This window comes from Scardinius erythrophthalmus, assembly GCF_964197995.2.
Source record: "Scardinius erythrophthalmus genome assembly, chromosome: 8".
Lineage (NCBI taxonomy): Eukaryota > Metazoa > Chordata > Actinopteri > Cypriniformes > Leuciscidae > Scardinius > Scardinius erythrophthalmus.
The window spans coordinates 35699288-35717409 of NC_138228.1; the positions used below are offsets into that span (position 1 = coordinate 35699288).

The window sequence follows — 18122 nt, forward strand, 5'->3', positions numbered from 1 at the left end:
CTTCCTCAAACTCACGTTATTGTTTCATTTTCAAAAGATGTCTACAAAATAATCCGTTCACACAGAAACCATGTGGTCTCCTTAGTATTCACTAGGTTTAGCCTATAGAGCAGGGAACCTTATAGCAAACTATTCCACAATGTGCATGTTTTGAAAACATTTTCTATGCTACTAGTTTCAAGTATATATGAAGAGTTCAGATGCAAAAGCCTCTAAGTGCCATCTGAAATTTTCTTCTAAAATGAGCAGTTTTTTTCAAGCTTGTATATTTAAGTTCAGTAATTTAACTTAAATGACAATTAATAGGTCATTTTCATTGCCAGTAATGTGAAATAAGTGAACATAAACATACAAGCTTGATAAAAATTATCATTATAGAAGGAAATTTCAGATGGCACTTAGAGGCTTTTTCATCTGAACTCTTCATATTTAGAATAACCTAAATAACTGCATCAAGCAGAGGGGCGTGTTTTACTAATAATTTGTTTATTTTTGCACAAGGCACTACATCGTTTTAATTATTTTGGTGTTATCAGAATACATAACACTGTATTTGTGGTTGTATGGAATACTATTTTATAAAGATTTAGAGGAAATAAAAAAGTTAAATTACTCATAAATAAAAAGTTAATTTATAAATATTGTTATTTTTTAAGTTTAATGTTAACTTATTTCTACTCAGTTTTATTTATTAATGTACCAGATGCTTACTCAGATTTACTACATGTTTTAGAGTGTATCCTCCATCTGTTTGCATCTGTAGATTTCTTCTAAATTCACCAATTTAGATTTCTAAATTTCAGGGGGAAAGACTCTTGATGTAAGTCATTAACTGGGGACGTTCTGTATGCAAATTAGGCGTCAACTAGTTAAAATACGCACATTTGCATCTAATTGACAGGGCAATGCAGGTAAAAAGGATAAACAAAATAACGAAAGCATATCACCTGGTGGTTATATATGCTTATTTTATTAACTTATTTTATTACATGGCTTGGTTGAATTCCAATGTAGAATGCGGTCTGTTATTTCTTGATAACAGGCCGCTGTGCGGAGTATAAGAGACCGTTGCCATGAAAAACAGAGTGTTGCTATGGACTCACAGGATTCTAACCGTAGAGACGGAGCGCACTATTTTCTTTAGCGGAAGCAATACAATCGGGTTCAACAATCGGGGGAGAGGGAGAGGGAGCGCTTCAGAACTCCTAAACTGATATTTAGATACTATTCTTCACGCTTCAATAAATATATTTGTTTGACAGGGAAGCTGTGCGCAAACAGAAATATATATTATTTTTCAAAAATAATCACCCCAGAAAAAAGGGCACTTTCTCTCCAGGAATAAAAAGGGCAGGTGCTCAAGCCCCCTTTGATGTCTATGTGTGCACGTGCCTGCTGTAGAGCATAGAAGGAAATATCGGATGACGGTCTTCCATGCAACAAAAACATATTGTGACCAGGAACTGTGAAGTTCACAGAAAAAAATTAAAAATGACATGTGCGCTGGGGATGCATGCCTGGGACTTTTGTCAATATCCCGAAAAAACGAATTTTGGCCAATAGCCAATTTCATATTTTTTTGAATTTCAGTTAGTATTGTGCAAAACATCTCGGGTTATGGCTGTAACCCTTGTTCCCTGAGAAGGGAACGAGACACTGCCTCGGAACGACACTTTGGGGAACGCCCTCAGCGTAGCCTGGGAAGCCAGCATAGTCGCCCTCAGTGTAGCCTCCCTGCCTGGGAGCGACTTGCTTCATCACAGAAGCTAACTTTGTTGTGTGCTGGCGTCCATATGTAGCTTCCGTGTATGCCGTCACACATTACGTCATGACGCAATACCATCACGGTTGGCTTAGTTTCATTTATACTTCAGAGTTGCTACTCTGAGGGGCATTCTCCAAAGTGTCATTCCGACGCAGTGCGATTTCCCTCGAAAGGGAACCTGTATTTTTTTTTTTTCATTCTGGTTTCAGAGTTCTGAGGTCTCATTACCAAAAGGTAACTTGTTAGAGCTAAATTAATGTTTTGATGAACAAACAGCATTTTTGAGAGTGCCACTGAGCCACAGTGTTTGCACTTTTAGAGGTAAATCAACCCATGCATAGCTAACTTAAAGTTGTTTCTGCTAATTCAGCATATTTATAAAAAAGAAAGCTAAAATAAATATCTATAGTCTCTGAATATCTCAACTGACTCGCAAGTGTTTTAGAGTCTCTCTTTTGTTGTGTCCAAGTGTATCAGTATCTCTTAGAATATACCTTTCAACAGAAGAATAAAAATCTACGCACCGAAGACACATACTGGATGTCCCTGCTGAGTTTGGTCTCCCTGGGAAAGTCCACTAGATCCAGAAAGTTGTCAACCACCACCTGGCCAATAATATCGTGGCGTGAAAAACGATCAAAATCGTAGACACTGAAGTGCAGCTTCCTTGTGGGCAGGTCCGCATATGCCACAGGAAAGAGGAAGACCTCATCAAACACAGGGTTTAAAGTCTTACGATGCACCTTGGTCTGGTGCTTGGTTTTGCGATCTGGGAGAAGGTAGATTTTTACATATGGGTCAGAAGTTCCAGAGAAGTCCTTGGCAGGGAGGTCTTGGGCTCTGTGGATCTTGACAATGAGCTGCTCCAGGTCACAGTCATATTTAAGAATAAAATGGAGGCGTCCACAGCTGCCCACATGACTGCTTCGGTTGTCCTCGCCATCTAGGGATCTTTGTTTGTAGAGTTCTGGTTTTAGCTGGCCCAGACTCATTCCAGTCAGAGAGTCCTGCCTCTGGAACTGGGTTACTGTGAAGTCAGGGTTAGACTGGTTCATCTGACGCCGAATTGAACTTTGCCTGTTGACAAATAGTAGGAGTTAAAAACAATTTACTGGATGTGAGGCTTACTTGGTTAGCCAAATAAATAAATGGGAAGTCTCATACTAAAGAAATACTTTTTAGCCAAGTTTATATGCCAAGTTAAATGCCAAGTTAGTGAGTCAATAATCTATTGACATACTAGAAGCCAGAATCTATTTTACGATAAGTGTTACTTTATCACGGTAAAAGGATGAATGTCTCAGTTACATATGTAACCCTCATTCCCTGAAGGTGGGAACAGAGACGTTACGTCGGAATACCGACAAACAGGAATATCGCTCGAGAGGCCAATCTACTTCGAGTGTAACTAAAACAAGCCAATGCACATTGGCATGCAATAATTGCATCAGCTACACTGCATCGTGGCACGTGTATATAATAAGCAGCAGGTGCAGCACAGTCTTCAGGTTTTCGCTGAGAAGCCGAGCCGAGCCGGTGACCTGGCTGCCCCAGTGAGGCACAGCAGATCTGGCGATTGGACGTAACGTCTCTGTAGCCCCCCTAAGGAACCTGACGACCAGGTCGTGCTTACCAACCAACTTCCCAAACAACTGGCAGTGGGTGGTTTCTGGAGAGACATACAGGTCTACCTGAGTGGCCCCGAAATGTCGCCAAATCAGCTGGACCACCTGGGGATGGAGTTGCCATTCTCCCGGGAGGGCAGCCCGTGAAAGCTTGTCGGCCACAGGCAAGTCCGGAATGGAGGCTCTTGTTCCGAGAATGCTGGCTGCGAGCAGACTGGGGTTCTTCAGCCGGCGGTTGGGTGTAGCGTTTGTCTGCCAAGGCAGAATGCCTGATAGCCTCAGTCTGCTTCTGTACAGCCGAGAACTGCTGGGCATAGTTCTCGACCGTGTGGCCGAAGAGGCCGGTCTGGGACACGGGGGAATTAAGGCGAGACACCACAGGTGAAAACATTGTTTTTTCATGCAGTGGTCAATTTTGAGATTTTGGGCCAGTTTTGGGCTCCCTTAAAATGTAAGCTTTCATGTCAAAATAAAAATGATGTCAACATTACACATTAAGGTGGTTATTTAATTATATTTTGTCAACTTGCACCTTTAGATTTCTAACAGAAATCACCAAAAGTTAGCATTTTAACGCTAGCTCCCATGCCGTCGCCATTCACAAAAACATGTCATGCCTGGTATCATTGTAAAGCTCTCAGTCTCCTACACAGCGCTGTCTAATGTTGCGCTGTAGTGTTAAGAGAAGGAGAGCTGCTACTATAAATGGCTATTTTTCTGCACTAAACTAGTGAATTTTGCCAATATATATTCAGAAATGATAGACAAGATGTTATATAATAACTAGATTAAAGAGTTCGTCGCGACAAACTTTAAGTTGGCTTGAGAAAGCCGGACCAGAAAGTTTGAAGAACTTTAAAGTAGTTTGGAGTTTAAAGTAGTTTGAAGTTTAAATTAGTAGTCGATTGCCGAGTTCACGCGCGTGATCATAGGTAACTAAACCTATGCGCATGAACTCGGCAATCGACTACTTTGGACTTCAACCGAAAAACAGGATGTAAACAGGTATTTGCGCTGGCTTAAATAACATCATTTTTATACATATCTTTTACATCTACTGCAGTCAGATCCACTCGTGTTCACTCAGAAGGAATCACTCACATTTTCTGTGCACTTGTAATGACACATCAAGGATGTTAAGAGCCTAAAAGCAGGTTTAGTACTTGCCCTATTGAAGTCAACAGGGTGCAAATTTTAAAAATAGAATAACTCGCCGTAGGCAACACCGATTTTTGTCGTTGTTCTCTGTATTGACAGCACTCCAAATGTACAAAAAAATGAGCTCAATGTTAAAATTGACCGGAGTTCTCCTTTAATTAGTTTATAAGTGTATGAGTTTAGAGTTTATAAGTTTAAATGAGTTTAAGAGTTCAGAGTTTATTAATTTATGAGTTTAAGAGTTCATAAGTCTATGAATTCATGAGTTTATAAGTTAATTAGTTTATAAGTGTATAAATTTAGTTTATAAGTTTAAATGAGTTTAAGAGTTTAGAGTTTATTAATTTATGAGTTTAAGAGTTCATAAGTCTATGAATTCATGAGTTTATAAGTTAATTAGTTTATAAGTGTATGAGTTTAGAGTTTATAAGTTTAAATGAAGTAAATTTAGTAGTTTGAAGTTTAAATTAGTTTAAAGTTTCATTTAGTTTGAAGTTTAAAGTAGTTTGAAGTTTAAAATAGTTTGAAGTAGATAGATAGATGAGTTTATTAGTTTAAATTAGTCTCAATGGTTTTTATATTATATAGAATGGCAGTTTGTTTAGTCTAGGGTTTCAAGGAGTTTAGATTTGAATTTTTGGCAGTATGATTTAGTTTAGGGTTTCAAGGGATTTAAATTAGAATTTTTGGCAGTTTGGCAGTTTAAAAAACCTGAACATTCCGGAATTTTAATTCAAATGTTTTTTTTCCGAGTTTTGATCATCATTTTTATTTTTAGTCCGATCAGTCTGAAAAGATATAGCAACTCGAGTCAGAACAGTCTGAGTGTCTGAGCCGAGTTTGGAGTATGTAGAGTTAAAGCTCTATCTAGGAGGAGATCCATTTAGTTTTTTTTTGTCTCAGAAGAATAATAATAATATGTTTAAGTACAATATCAGTAAGTTGGCTCTCTCAAGCCAACTTAATAATTCAATGAAAACCCAATTTTGACATAAAACAAAAAAAAACTAACTGACATTCAACCTATTTTTAGACCTTACTGAAAACGTACCAGCGCAACATCCGACGGGTTTTCCCAGATTTATCAATGTCCATGTGTTTTAAATATTATACTGAATATATATTTTGTTTGTAGAGTGGGGGTTTCATTTTCTCACAATCAGAGTCAGATACAGATGGTAACCAACCAGAATGCCTATTACCGCCGCGCAAGCCGCCACGACAAAACTACCGCGGCAAAAATAAACCAGTCGCATTTCAAAGTCAATCGCGAAATGACCGCCAGGTGGCGCAAAGGGGATACTGTGCGAAACAGCAGCAATTGCTGCATTTTTTTCAATTGCCGTAAGTGGGGTTAATGTCAATTAACAGTAAGGATGAAATACTTCAACTATGGTAAAAAGAATAGAACATTTTATAAGGCCAGAAAAATAGAATAACAAGTTAAAAATAGAGACGATAACAATATAACCTGTATTTCATATTGTAGGCCTAGACGTCAGTGGGCGACAAGCCTATTCCCCGGGGAGCAGTGCGATAAAACACACACACACACACACACACACACACACACACACACACACACACACACACACACACACACATACACACACAAAAAAAAACACAAAAACAAATTTAATACCAAAAATAACAAACAAAAGTAAATTATGTGCAATGAAGCTGATTATTTGTACTATTCTATTGAGGAATGAGACGAATGAAGAGCGCTTCTCGCTCATGTGAGCGAACACACATTGGAACGTTTGGGCATTTCGCAACGAGTAAATTCATGGCTGACTGGTAGAACTTACGTTTCGATCATTTAGATGACACAGGTTCAAATCCCGAACCAACTTGGACTACTGTAATTTTTATATTAGCCTATTAATGCATTTTATAGCCTATTATTGATGCAGAGATTTGTCTAGTTCTAAAACTCTGTTACACCATAGGTTTTTGCTTATATTTATAAAATAAAATGACAATGCATTTCCATTTTACACTAAGGAACAAATATTATACAATGACTTTACTTCTGTAGCCTATAATAATTCCAATCGTAATTTCAAAAGCAGTTCTGTTGCACGGCTTTTCAAAATGTCACAAAGCATTTTGAGATTGTTTTGAATGAAATATTTAAGTTTATAATTAAGTGTTTTGGCACACCACAACGAGTGGCGCTATGCATTGTTCTAAAGTCGGGTTTTATTCTGGCATGTTGAATTAGTGTTCGACAAACACGGCAGATTCATTTGGATTTATTTTTCTCTTAACAGCTAAAATAACTTAATAGGCTACTCTGTAGTTTTTCGGTCATACAGATAAGAGTAGAGTAGCCTACATCGTTCAAAACTGTAAACTTTTATTCATATTAGGCTAAAGACAAGAGTTTGTCTGTCGTCTCTGTCTCCGGGAACTGCGAGTCACAAAAATGAACCGAAAACCACTTGCCTCAGCTCAGTCACAATACGAAATTAATCGGCTATGTCTAAAGCCTGATTATGTAATCCATATGAAACCGAGAGGTACAGAGGATCTACTCAAACATGTTTAGGTATCATGTGAGCGCTTCCCAATGTGGAAAGGACAAGGAAAGGGTTTAAATCTCGCTCTAATTAAATGTAGGCTAAATCGCCCTAAATTAAATTGTTAAAAACAGATCAGATAAATGTATTTGTCAATGTTGCAATATTGTTTCATTTAAGTTCATAATTATTCTATAAATGTTATTTAGTTTAACAGCAGCACGAAGCACTGTGGTTCGAGATTTATTTGAATAAAAAAAATAAAAACTTTATTCACAAATCGCACCCTGGTTGTAAGGATTCAAAGATCCCTGTGGAATTTAATATTGAGTTGAACATTTTGTTCATGACAACAAATGAACATGCGTTTGAAGATTGTATTTAGTTTTGCTTGGAAAAAGCTGGCCCAAACTGAAGTAGCGTTTTAATTCTTCAATTATTGAAATAGGCCTAATTAAATATTTAGTAATAAACATTTATGACAGAAATATTACTACATAGCCTAAATTTTTTAATTCCTTCATTATCAACACTTGAATAGCCTATTGCTAATGTCTAGAATAGCGATTTAAGTGTGAATTGCAAACTCTTTGTTTTGTTTGCAAACTCAGATAGCCTGTCGGGGGTTTGGAGAAGGCAGTATAGTTATGAATGCTCCGAGACATGAAGATTGATCCAAACGCAGCTTTATTAAATAAAGGGTAATCCAAACTCGAAATCCAGTAAACGGGCAGTGGTCAAGGCAGGCAGCAATAAACAGTCCAGGGTCAAAAACAGAAAACAAACACAGGATAAACACTTAGAAATGCAGACTAACAGTACAACAAGACTTCGCGATGAGTGAATGTGAAAACCAGGTATTTATGGTGTGAGTGAAACAAGGTGATGAGAAACAGGTAAAAGAGATGAGTGCTGATGAGTCCGGGCAGTGTGTTATGGGAAATGTAGTGTTTGAAGGAGTGATCACAGTCTAGTGTGGAGTGGCCTCTGGTGGCTCTCGAAGGCACTCCAGCTGGTGACCGTTACAATAGTTGCTTTATCGTGGCATGCTGTAAGGCATGCTGTATCTTTGAAGCAACAAAGGCTATTTGTTACAGTTTTTTCTTTCGTGATTTGTGTGGATGACATGCAGCGACATATACAGTATTATCAGCTGTATGGTGTGTTTTTACCCTGAAATGTTTAATTTCGAGAAAGACCCGGCGCGCGCAGTGAGGGAGACAAAAGAAACTTACTAAAAAAAGATCCAGCGCGAGAGAGAGGCAAAGAAAAACGCCTGTTCTTAATTTATGTTGCTTTGTACTATTTTCGTTTTGTTTAAATTTTTTAACTTAGCTGTAATTTCTTTGACAATAGAAATTTAAAATGTTGCAAGAATAAGATTCTGTGTTTCTTATTTTGCATCGCAGAGGGAATAAACTCTATCGATGCAACCCTGTTTTAAATAAATAAACTGTCCCGACACTTTATTTATACCTTGAAATGTGCGATGGGTTTTCAAACTTAATTAATTTTATTTTTCTTTTACATTTTCATTGTTTATTTTTATTGAAAGCAATACTGTATTGAAAGTATTTTTCTGATTTGTTCGATCTGTTTTGAAAAATGTCTTCCGTTGCTTTGGCCGGGTATCACTGTCAGTCATCTCAATTTCGTGAATGATTCACAAAAAAAAATAAAAAATTGTGGATTAAAGACGAGCTTCATCGTCTTAATTTTCTGGTGCGATCGGCTGACAGTCTTCCTTCATCAGATGTGTCGTCTTTGCAGTGTAGCACTGTCGGCTACACTGAGATTCGATCTCAAATCGCTTGAAGCCCCGAGAGGCTCACGTTGTTGCATTGACCACAGAGCTATCGTCTGAATACTGTTAAACTAATGTCTTATGCTCTTACAAAGCCTCATTGATGTGGCCTAATATTTTTCTATTGCAATGTTTTGTTGAATTTTTTTTTTCATTATTCAATTTAATTTCAGTATTGTGATTATGAATTTGTTCAATGTTTCATTTGAATTGATTTGCTACCAGCTTTCAATCGCTCTTATTAAAACATTAATTTACACAAAACTTGTAATACATGTTTTTCTTATGTGTATGCCAGTAAACATAACGTCGCTGTTGGGAGGAAACCTCGTATGTCCACATTTTGTCAATTTGATATTTTTTCACAAATCGATGCTATTGGTCAGTCCCCATGTGGTTCTGTTATTTTTACAAATTATTAACCAATCTAAAGTGTTGAAAATAGCGTGAGAGCAAATCTCCATTGGACATTTCAACTGAATCCGCGTAACTCCACCTTTTCTTAACTCCGCGGCGGGAGCTTCCGCAGCATTTTGTCTCCACAGGATTGGAAGTTGCAACGATTAAGAAATCCTCGTCGAGCAACAAGTAAAGCAAGCCTTAACTCTGATTGTATGTGTGTTAAACTATGATATCAGTTATTGATGTATTTTAAATGTCTACTTATTACTAGGTTTATTATTACTAGGCTTATTATACGTGTGCATTGAAGTTTTAAAATGTATCTAATATAATACTTGAATTGAATTTAATGTTTTGGATACCAGCATTAAATTATTGTTTTTATTATTATTTTACTGACTCGAAGTTGTTACTGTGCCTGTAAAATACGCCAAGTAGCAGGTTTTATTTATGGGAGAAAAAAGGTCTGTCTACTGGCGGCAAGTAAGCCTATCTTTGGATAACTCTGTCTGTTTTTTAGACAATAACGAGTGAAAATAGTTAGGTTAGATACATTTGAGTAGGCCTGTTTTGTTAAAAATCGATAGCTGTAATGCTTCGGTGCAGAAGGAAGCCCGTGAGCCACGAAGTTAAGTTTGCGTGCAGATTAGGCTAATTTCCGCCTATTAGACCTCATCGTTTTTTTGTTCTGCTTCACTTATAGCTCTTAAACCTTTAAAATGGAGTTTAGGAAGATGTATGTAACCACAGTCGTTAGCTTTGGTTAACTATTGAAGCCTTTTCTCTTGTCAAAAGCTCAACGCGACCGCCGACTTTGTTTGCGTACAGATTAATTTCCGCCTATTTTAGACAGCCTAGTATTTTGGTATTGCATCACTCATATCTCTTAAACGTTTAAAATGGAGTTTAGGAAGATGTATGTAACCACGATCATTAAATTTTAATAGCTCTTAAAGCCTTATCGCTTGTCAAAAGGCTCAACGCGACCGCAGACTTTGATGAACACTGCTGGCAGCAGCGACGTCTGTGTCCGTACCATTCTTATCAATGGTAAATGGTAAACTCGTATTTGTCTGAAAATTTTGTAAAATTTAGACGAGAGTAGTAAGATGGCTTGAATAAAGCTGTTGAACCCGTTCTTCTGATCTTAATTTGGGTTCTTTGTCTCTGCGGTCTACATGGTTGCTAGTCTGGTTTAGATCTTCATCTTTTCCTGCCCATCTCTCTTGAGAGTGATAGCAGAGCGTTTCTTGAGGGTGAACCCAGAGAGCGAGTGCACAGAGAGAGAGCGAGAGCTTTGTTTCGGGTCTAAGATTTTAAACTCAAAAGTTTGTCCCACCTCCTGAAGAGATTGGACCAATTAGACACTGGCTTTATTTGTCTCATCATAAATCATGCGTTATCTGGGATCTCCTTACTTTCCAAGCTCTAGCAGAGAGTACAGAGGCCACAGTTTAGACATCATTACTATTATAAGAATACAAAACATTTTACACAGATTTCAATCAAGCCATCTTTTGAATCACGGGCATACGATCCTACTGATATGAAACACAACACACTTTCATTCAAATATCTAACAGTTATAACCATTAAATGACATGGGATATAACCAAGTGTAGACACATATACACATATACTAGGTTGTAGACAACAAAGAATTATGTACGATAGTCTGATTATAGGTCAGTCAAGAATTGTTCTGGGATGAGTTTTATGCATTTTGATATGTAAAAATCTCAGTTCTTGTGGTTTTAAGAGAAGAGAACTCTGGTTTGTCATTCAGAGGTCTTAACGGGGGAGGGGTCAGGAATGTTTGTGGGGTTCAGCAACAAGCGATCCGTCTTTTAAAAAAACCCTCACATTGACAAGTTATTCCGTTAGTTTTGGCCATTACAAGGGTCTTTTGCAGACTCTCTGGCGCCGGGATGGGTGACTTATGGCTCTGGGTTTGGTGATTTGACCCTGGTATGTGAGGACTCTGTGTGGGACCTTGGTCTCTGTCTTTCTCTTAACCAGTCAGTATTTCGCCAACAAAGCTAGCATTGACCAGTTATTTCGTTAGTGCTGGGGGTCAGTTTTAAATAGTCAGACCGGTGATGCCTGGACCCCATGACAAGATTGATGAGGATACGAAGTCCTGACCAAATCTTCCTCTTTGTTCGGCAGGAAGTGAAAAGTTTGAATTAATTTTCTGGAAGAAGATTAGTTGGTGGTTGGTTCCTTCTCATTGTCGCTACACCCTATTCACCTGTAGTGTATCGCCTTAAGAAACCTGACTTTGTCGGTACCCCTTATGTCAGCCCCGCACGACCCAGAGACCACACAGCAACCTTCATTGCTCGAAGCGCGAGGTCTGTCGTGTTACAAAGTTCTTGTAGAACTTCTGGATAATGACCACCCTCGTGCAGGTGCCTTTCAGTGCCTTGGCCTGATGGAGTTGCAACAATGCTATAATGTGTATAGCAAAGACGGCTTCCCCACAGGCCTGATAAGCCTCGCTGGTTAGACCAGACGAGTGCTCACAGGCCCGAGAAGGGAGACATGGATTCCCCGTGAGGTGGAGATAGGGCATAGCAACAGCCCATTCCACAGGGGAAATCAACGTGTCAAGGGTGATGAGGGGGGAAGAACTACTAGGTTTTGGCAGTAAAAGTTGCCGTCCGTGACTTAGTGAGCTCTTCAAGCACCTCTGGAAAGAAAGGCACCGGGGCGAGAACCAGCACTAGCCATCTCGAGAAACCAAACGTCTAGCCTCGAGGGATTCCCACATGAGCCCGATCCTCTCAGCGGCCCATGAAAGCATAGCTGTCATTTATGGGTCTTACTCAGACAATGCTATGGTTCCCGAAGGAGGGAGCACAGCCGAAACGTCATTCCCAAAAAAAGTTTGGCTCACCCTCCGATGTAGCGATTGACATTCAGTTGTCGGGGGGAGCCCCAAAGGGACTGGTACACACTTTTGAGATGGTCCAGCCCATTCCAGAAGGTTCCGTGTGCTTCCGTGTGCTTTCAGCTCTTTGAAGGCACCCTCTTACCCTCTTGTCAGAACAGCTTATGTAGCGCTCTTACACAGCGCACCTGACCAGCTGTGAGAACAGTCTTGTTGCTCAGTTAAACTGGCAGAAAGAACAATGAGGAAAACTGGCTCCGTTGCAGCACCGTAACACCAACACCGAACAGGAGAGAGCTTCTTCCAGATGAGATGCTTCTTCAGAGATGACTTGTTGTCCTAGAAACATCGCTTTGTAGAGAGCAGAAGACATCAACCGCTTGGCTCCGAAGCAAAAAGCTCAGAAATGCGTTGCTTCTCATTTTATACGTACGCCGCGATGTAGCGAAACTGATGCAATTAGCGCATGCCAATGTGCATTGGCTCATTTTAGTTACACTCGAAGCAGATTGACCTCTCTAACGAGATTCCTGTAACGTCGAGAGTGACCGACTGAAAGGGAACTCTGCTTCACTGAGTTTCACAATGTGCCTAGGAATACCTTTACACATGGCAATATTCCCTTTATTGCATAACCTCATTAGGTATGTTTACATGCATTAATTTCCGTCAGTCGGAATGAATCCCTTTCGATTTCAGATTCTGCAAGTTCTTATATGTAATGTCACTGGAGCTACTGGGAGTATAATTGTCATTTTTGCCTTGATGACATACCTAAAAGGCAAGTTGACAAATACATCAGAGCAGCTTTTTTAGCAAATACAGACATCTCAAGTCCCCGGAAGTTCCGGGAGTCTCCCGCATATTGATAGCGGCTCCCTGATGCCCGCAAATTAGTTAAAATCTCCCGGAATCTAGAGAGAGCAAGCAAGAGCGCGCATGCAAGACAGAGACTGTTCCAAACCGTGTAGTGCGCGCACGGCAGAGAGGGAGAGGGAGCGAGAGACCTTGCGTGTGTGTGCTTGCGTACGTGTGTGCCTCATGAAGCGCATGTAAGATAGAGAGCATCCTGATTGGCCTGTTTCGGTAAATCAACCAATCAATTGTCAGTGTGGGCGGGCTTTTATCTCTTCTCCTGAACCAAATTAATCAGTTGGTGTAAGGCAAATCTGTGCATATTTAGCACAAATACTCAACTCGTGAGTCATCATGATATATTAAATACAACGTATACAGAATCTGCGCATATCTGGCTTACTTGAACATGCACGTCATTACACAACAAATAACGGTGCGCTTGTTCATTTGCATTGAAGCAATAGCGAAGATTAAAAAGGATTTGGTCAAAGAACAGAACAGAATAGCGAAGAACGTCTCGGTTACGTATGCAACCCTCGTTCCCTCCGTTACATCGGATGACGACGAATGGGGTTTCGCTTAGAAAGCCTCTCACCTTCGAGTATTTGCATAGCATAAGTCCGCCCCACGCCGTGGGTATATAAGGAAGTACGCTGGCAACATGCAGATATGTTTCTTCGCTGAGGAGCCGAGACTGAACTCAGGCGTTCCCAGCGGTACAGCGGAAGTGGCAGGGAGATGTAACGTCTCCGTTCCCTACTCAGGGAACGAGGGTTACATACGTAACCAAGATGTTCCCTTTCGTGGTCACTCCGAGTTACGTCGGATGACGACGAATGGGGTCCCCAGTCTAATCACGCCACCTCGGCTGTCTTCCAGTGCCCTGCGTAAGTCTGAGCTCCCTGTCGTGAGACTAGCACGGACGAAGGAGTCCTACTTAACACAGCTAAAAGGGAAGCATATCTCAGCGGAAATATGCAATTATGCCCAGCCCGAAGGGGGGGGGGGGGGGGGATATGGAGTAACACTGGGGTGTCCAACCGCAGGTGGAATATTTCAACCCCAGGGGTGGCAAGGTGGCTTGCCGAGGGAAAGACACATGCTCAAGGAGGCTTACAGTGGAAATACACATGTGGGGGTCGCCCAGAGGGGGAACCATGCACATGGAGGCACCTAGCCAAGCGCGAAAGCTGCCGGTGGCATAACTCTGGCGCTGACGTCGACAGTGCTGGAGGAGACTCAGGGCTTATTAGGCTCACCTGAGGAAAATATCGCACGTATCTCGTCCGTGGAGAGGAATGGCGAGCAAGCGAAGACACCTGAGCAGAATCTAGTACCAGCTAGTTGAAGCGAGTACATGAGAAGAAACTGGCACCACTTGGAGATTATAGAATATCGCGAATGTGTTAGGTGTCGCCCAGCCTGCAGCTCTACAAATGTCTGTTAGCGAGGCGCCATGCGCTAGAGCCCAAGAGGATGCCACACTCAGAGTGGAGTGGGCCGTCACACCAAGGGGGCATGGTCGACCTTGCTGCTGGTATGCCAAAACAATGGCGTCCACTATCCAGTGAGACAACCTTGCTTGGAGAGAGCCTTTCCCTTCAGTTTCCCACCATAACAGACAAAGAGCTGGTCTGAGGTCCTGAAACACCATGTTCTGTCTACATAAGCACGGAGGGCGCGTACTGGACAGAGCAGTGCCAAGGCTGGGTCTGCCTGCTCCAAGGGCAGCGCTTGCAGGTTCACCACCTGGTCTCGAAAGGGAGTGGTGGGAACCTTGGGCACATATCCAGGGTGGGGTCTCAGGATCACGTGAGAGTTAGCCGGCCCGAATTCCAGGCACGCTTCGTCAACCGAAAATGCCTGCAGGTTCCCTACCCTCTTGATGGAGGCCAATGCAACCAGGAGCGCTGTCTTAATTGACAGGAACTTAAGCTCCACTGATTGCAGAGGCTCAAAGGGAGCACTGGACATCACCGGGCATCACCGGTCTGACTATTTAAAACTGATCAGGTCGTGCTTTCCCAGAGACTTACCATCAACTGCGTCGTGATGTGCGGCAATGGCGGCAACATACACTTTGAGGGTGGAGGGAGACAGCCTTCGCTCCAATCCTTCTTGCAGGAAGGAAAGCACGACACTGATCGGGCATTTCGTGGGTTCTTGATGTTTAGAAGAACACCAGTTGACGAAGAGGTTCCACTTCAATGCATAGGCATGTCTCGTGGACGATGCTCTAGCGGAAGTGATGGTAGCCACCACCGCTGGTGGTAGGTTACTCAAACCTGCCTCGTCCCGTCCAGGAGCCACACGTGGAGGTTCCAAAGATCGGAACGAGGGTGCCAAAGGGTGCCCCGTCCCTGAGAAAGCAGGTCCTTCCTCAGGGGAATTGGCCAGGAAGGTGTTGTTGCGAGGAGTACTAGTTCTGGGAACCAGGTCCAGTTGTGCCAATACGGGGCAACCAAAATGACCTGCTCCTCGTCCTCCCTGATTTTGCGCAAGGTCTGCGCAAGAAGGCTCACTGGGGGAAACGCATACTTGCGTAGGCCCCGCGGCTAGCTGTGTGCCAGAGCATCCGTGCCGAGCATGCCCTCTGTCAGGGAATAAAACAAGTCGCAATGGGACGAGTCATGGGAGGCAAACAGATCTACCTGTGCGTCCCTGAACTGATCCCAAATCAGCTGGACCGTCTGGGGATGGAGTCTCCATTCTCCAGCGAGAGGCCGAAGCCGAGACAGCTCGTCGGCCGCAAGGTTCAGGTCTCCCGGGATATAAATGGCTCGAAGCGACCTCAGATGCTTCTGACTCCATATGAGGAGGTGGCGAGCGAGTTGCGACATACGGCGGGAGCATAGACCACCTTGATGGTTGATGTACGCTACTGTCGCGGTATTGTCTGATCGGACTAGTACGTGCTGACCCCTGAGCAACGCACGGAAGCGGTGCAGGGCGAGACGTACAGCCAGCAACTTGAGGCAATTGACATGCCAAAGGCGCTGGGGTCCTGTCCAGGAGCCCGCGGCAGCATGTCCATTGCACATGGCACCCCAGCCCGTGGTGGAGGCATCTGTTGATACAACAACATGCCGGGAAACTTGTTCTAAGGGCACTCCGGCCCGTAGAAAACTGAGGATCGTCCACGGGGTGAAAGTCTGACGGCAGGCCGGAGTCACTGGGACTCGGAGCGTGCCGTGTTGCCATGCCCACCTCGGGACTCGATCGCGAAGCCAAAGCTGAAGCGGTCTCATGTGAAGCAATCCGAGCGACGTTACTGCGGCTGAGGATGCCATATGCCCCAGGAGCCTCTGAAATAGTTTCAGTGGAACCGCACTCTTGCCCTCGAACTGACGAAGACAAGTCAGCAGTGACTGTGCACGCTCGCTCGTAAGCTGCGCGCACATGGCGACCGAGTCGATCTCCATACCGAGAAAAGAGATCCTCTGCATGGGGCAGAGTTTGCTCTTCTCCCAGTTGACCCGAAGGCCCAGACGAGCTAGGTGCCGGAGCATTAGGTCCCTGTGTTCACAAACCTGGTCTCGAGAGTGAGCTAGGATTAGCCAGTCGTCGAGATAATTCAGGATGCGAACCCCGTGTTCCCGGAGGGGAACAAGGGCTGCCTCGACGACTTTCGTGAAGACGCGAGGAGACAGGGCTAGCCCGAATGGGAGAACCGTGTACTGGTATGCCCGCCCCTCGAAAGCAAACCGAAGAAACGGTCTGTGTCGAGGTAAAATGGAGACATGGAAGTAGGCGTCCTTCAGGTCGATCGCTGCAAACCAATCCTGTGGCCGCACACACTGGAGGATGTGTTTGGCCGTGAGCATCTTGAACAGCAGCCTGTGAAGGGAGCGTGGTCATTCGAACCACAGACGTACCGTCGGTGGTGCAGCGAGGCGGAATGACCGGCCCAGGCGAGGGTGGCATAACACGTGTCATTAACCACCTCCTGCCAGAGGAGGCCAGGGGAGGACCAGCGTCCCATGAGGGCGTGCTCTGGCAGGGGTCTGGCGACAGAGGGGGATGAGAGGAGCGTGGTCCGTGGGTGGCGCATGCTGTCATCCACAGCCTCTTGGGGCTTGGAGGAAGGGGCATCAGTTCTTGAAACAAGAAATTCTCCCCCGGCCCTCCACCGGGAGAAGGAGTGGCCCTGCTACCAGCTCCTGAGAAGAACTGAGCCCTAACTCCAAGCTGCCCATCTCAAGAGTGCTGCTTAGCCTGGCGTTTGGCCCGCTAAGGGGAAGAGACGGGCAGTGCCGCCTTCCTGCATCCTCCTTCTGCTTGGGTCGGTGAAGGCCCGAGGGGAGGAGCTGCAGGGAGGCAACCTCGGTGGGAAGCAGACTAAGGAGACCGCACGGACGGATGACCGTTGGTGCAGAAGGCCTCAGTCCGCTTCAGGGGAGGGTCGAAGACTGTTGGGCGCAGTCCTCAACCACACCGCCGAGCAAACCGCCCGTCTCAAGAGTGCTGCCTAGCCAGGCATTTAACCGGCTAAGGGGCGGAGACGGGCGGTGCTGCCCTCCTACAACCCTCTCCTGCTCGGGGCCAGTGAAGGCTCGAGGGGACGGGCCGCAGGGAGGCGGCCTCAGCGGGAAGCAGACTAAGGAGACCGCACGCACTTCTGGGGGGGTCGAAGACTGTAGGGTACAGTCCTCAACCCCACCGCCGAGGAGCCCAGCCTGGGACATGGGGGAGCTGAAAAAATGAATTCTCAGACCCCCTCACATCAACCTGGCTGAGCCCATTCCTGGACCACACCTGTGGACATCACCTGGCCCGGGATCACACAGGTATCGATGTCGCCCGTAGAGCGAGGTCAGTAGTGTGCGTGGCGGATCAACCAGCCCGGACATGGGAGGCATAGCGTCCCTGCGTGGGTCGTGGTCGAGTTTCCGCGTTCTGTCGGTGTTGGCCAGGGAAGGACCAGCGTTCCACAGGGGCCGGGTCTGACAGAACTCCCGAGTCAGCACTGCCTCGAAGGCGAAGGCGACGCACAGCACTGCATGCCTGTGCAACGATAGTGACAGAGAACATACAGCCCATGATCGCCACGCGATCGAGTGCAGTGAAGGCAGAGGACGCCCGCGGGCCGTGA

General features: G+C 44.0%; 1 protein-coding gene across 1 annotated transcript in view; it reads right to left on the reverse strand.

Moving 5' to 3' along the window:
* Positions 1–18122, reverse strand: part of syt9a (synaptotagmin IXa) — a 99366-nt gene that overhangs the window by 68089 nt on the left and 13155 nt on the right. The window contains exon 3 of the mRNA XM_081372362.1: positions 2290–2842. Coding sequence (XP_081228488.1) covers positions 2290–2842 — 553 coding nt within the window. The remainder of the gene's footprint in view (positions 1–2289; positions 2843–18122) is intronic.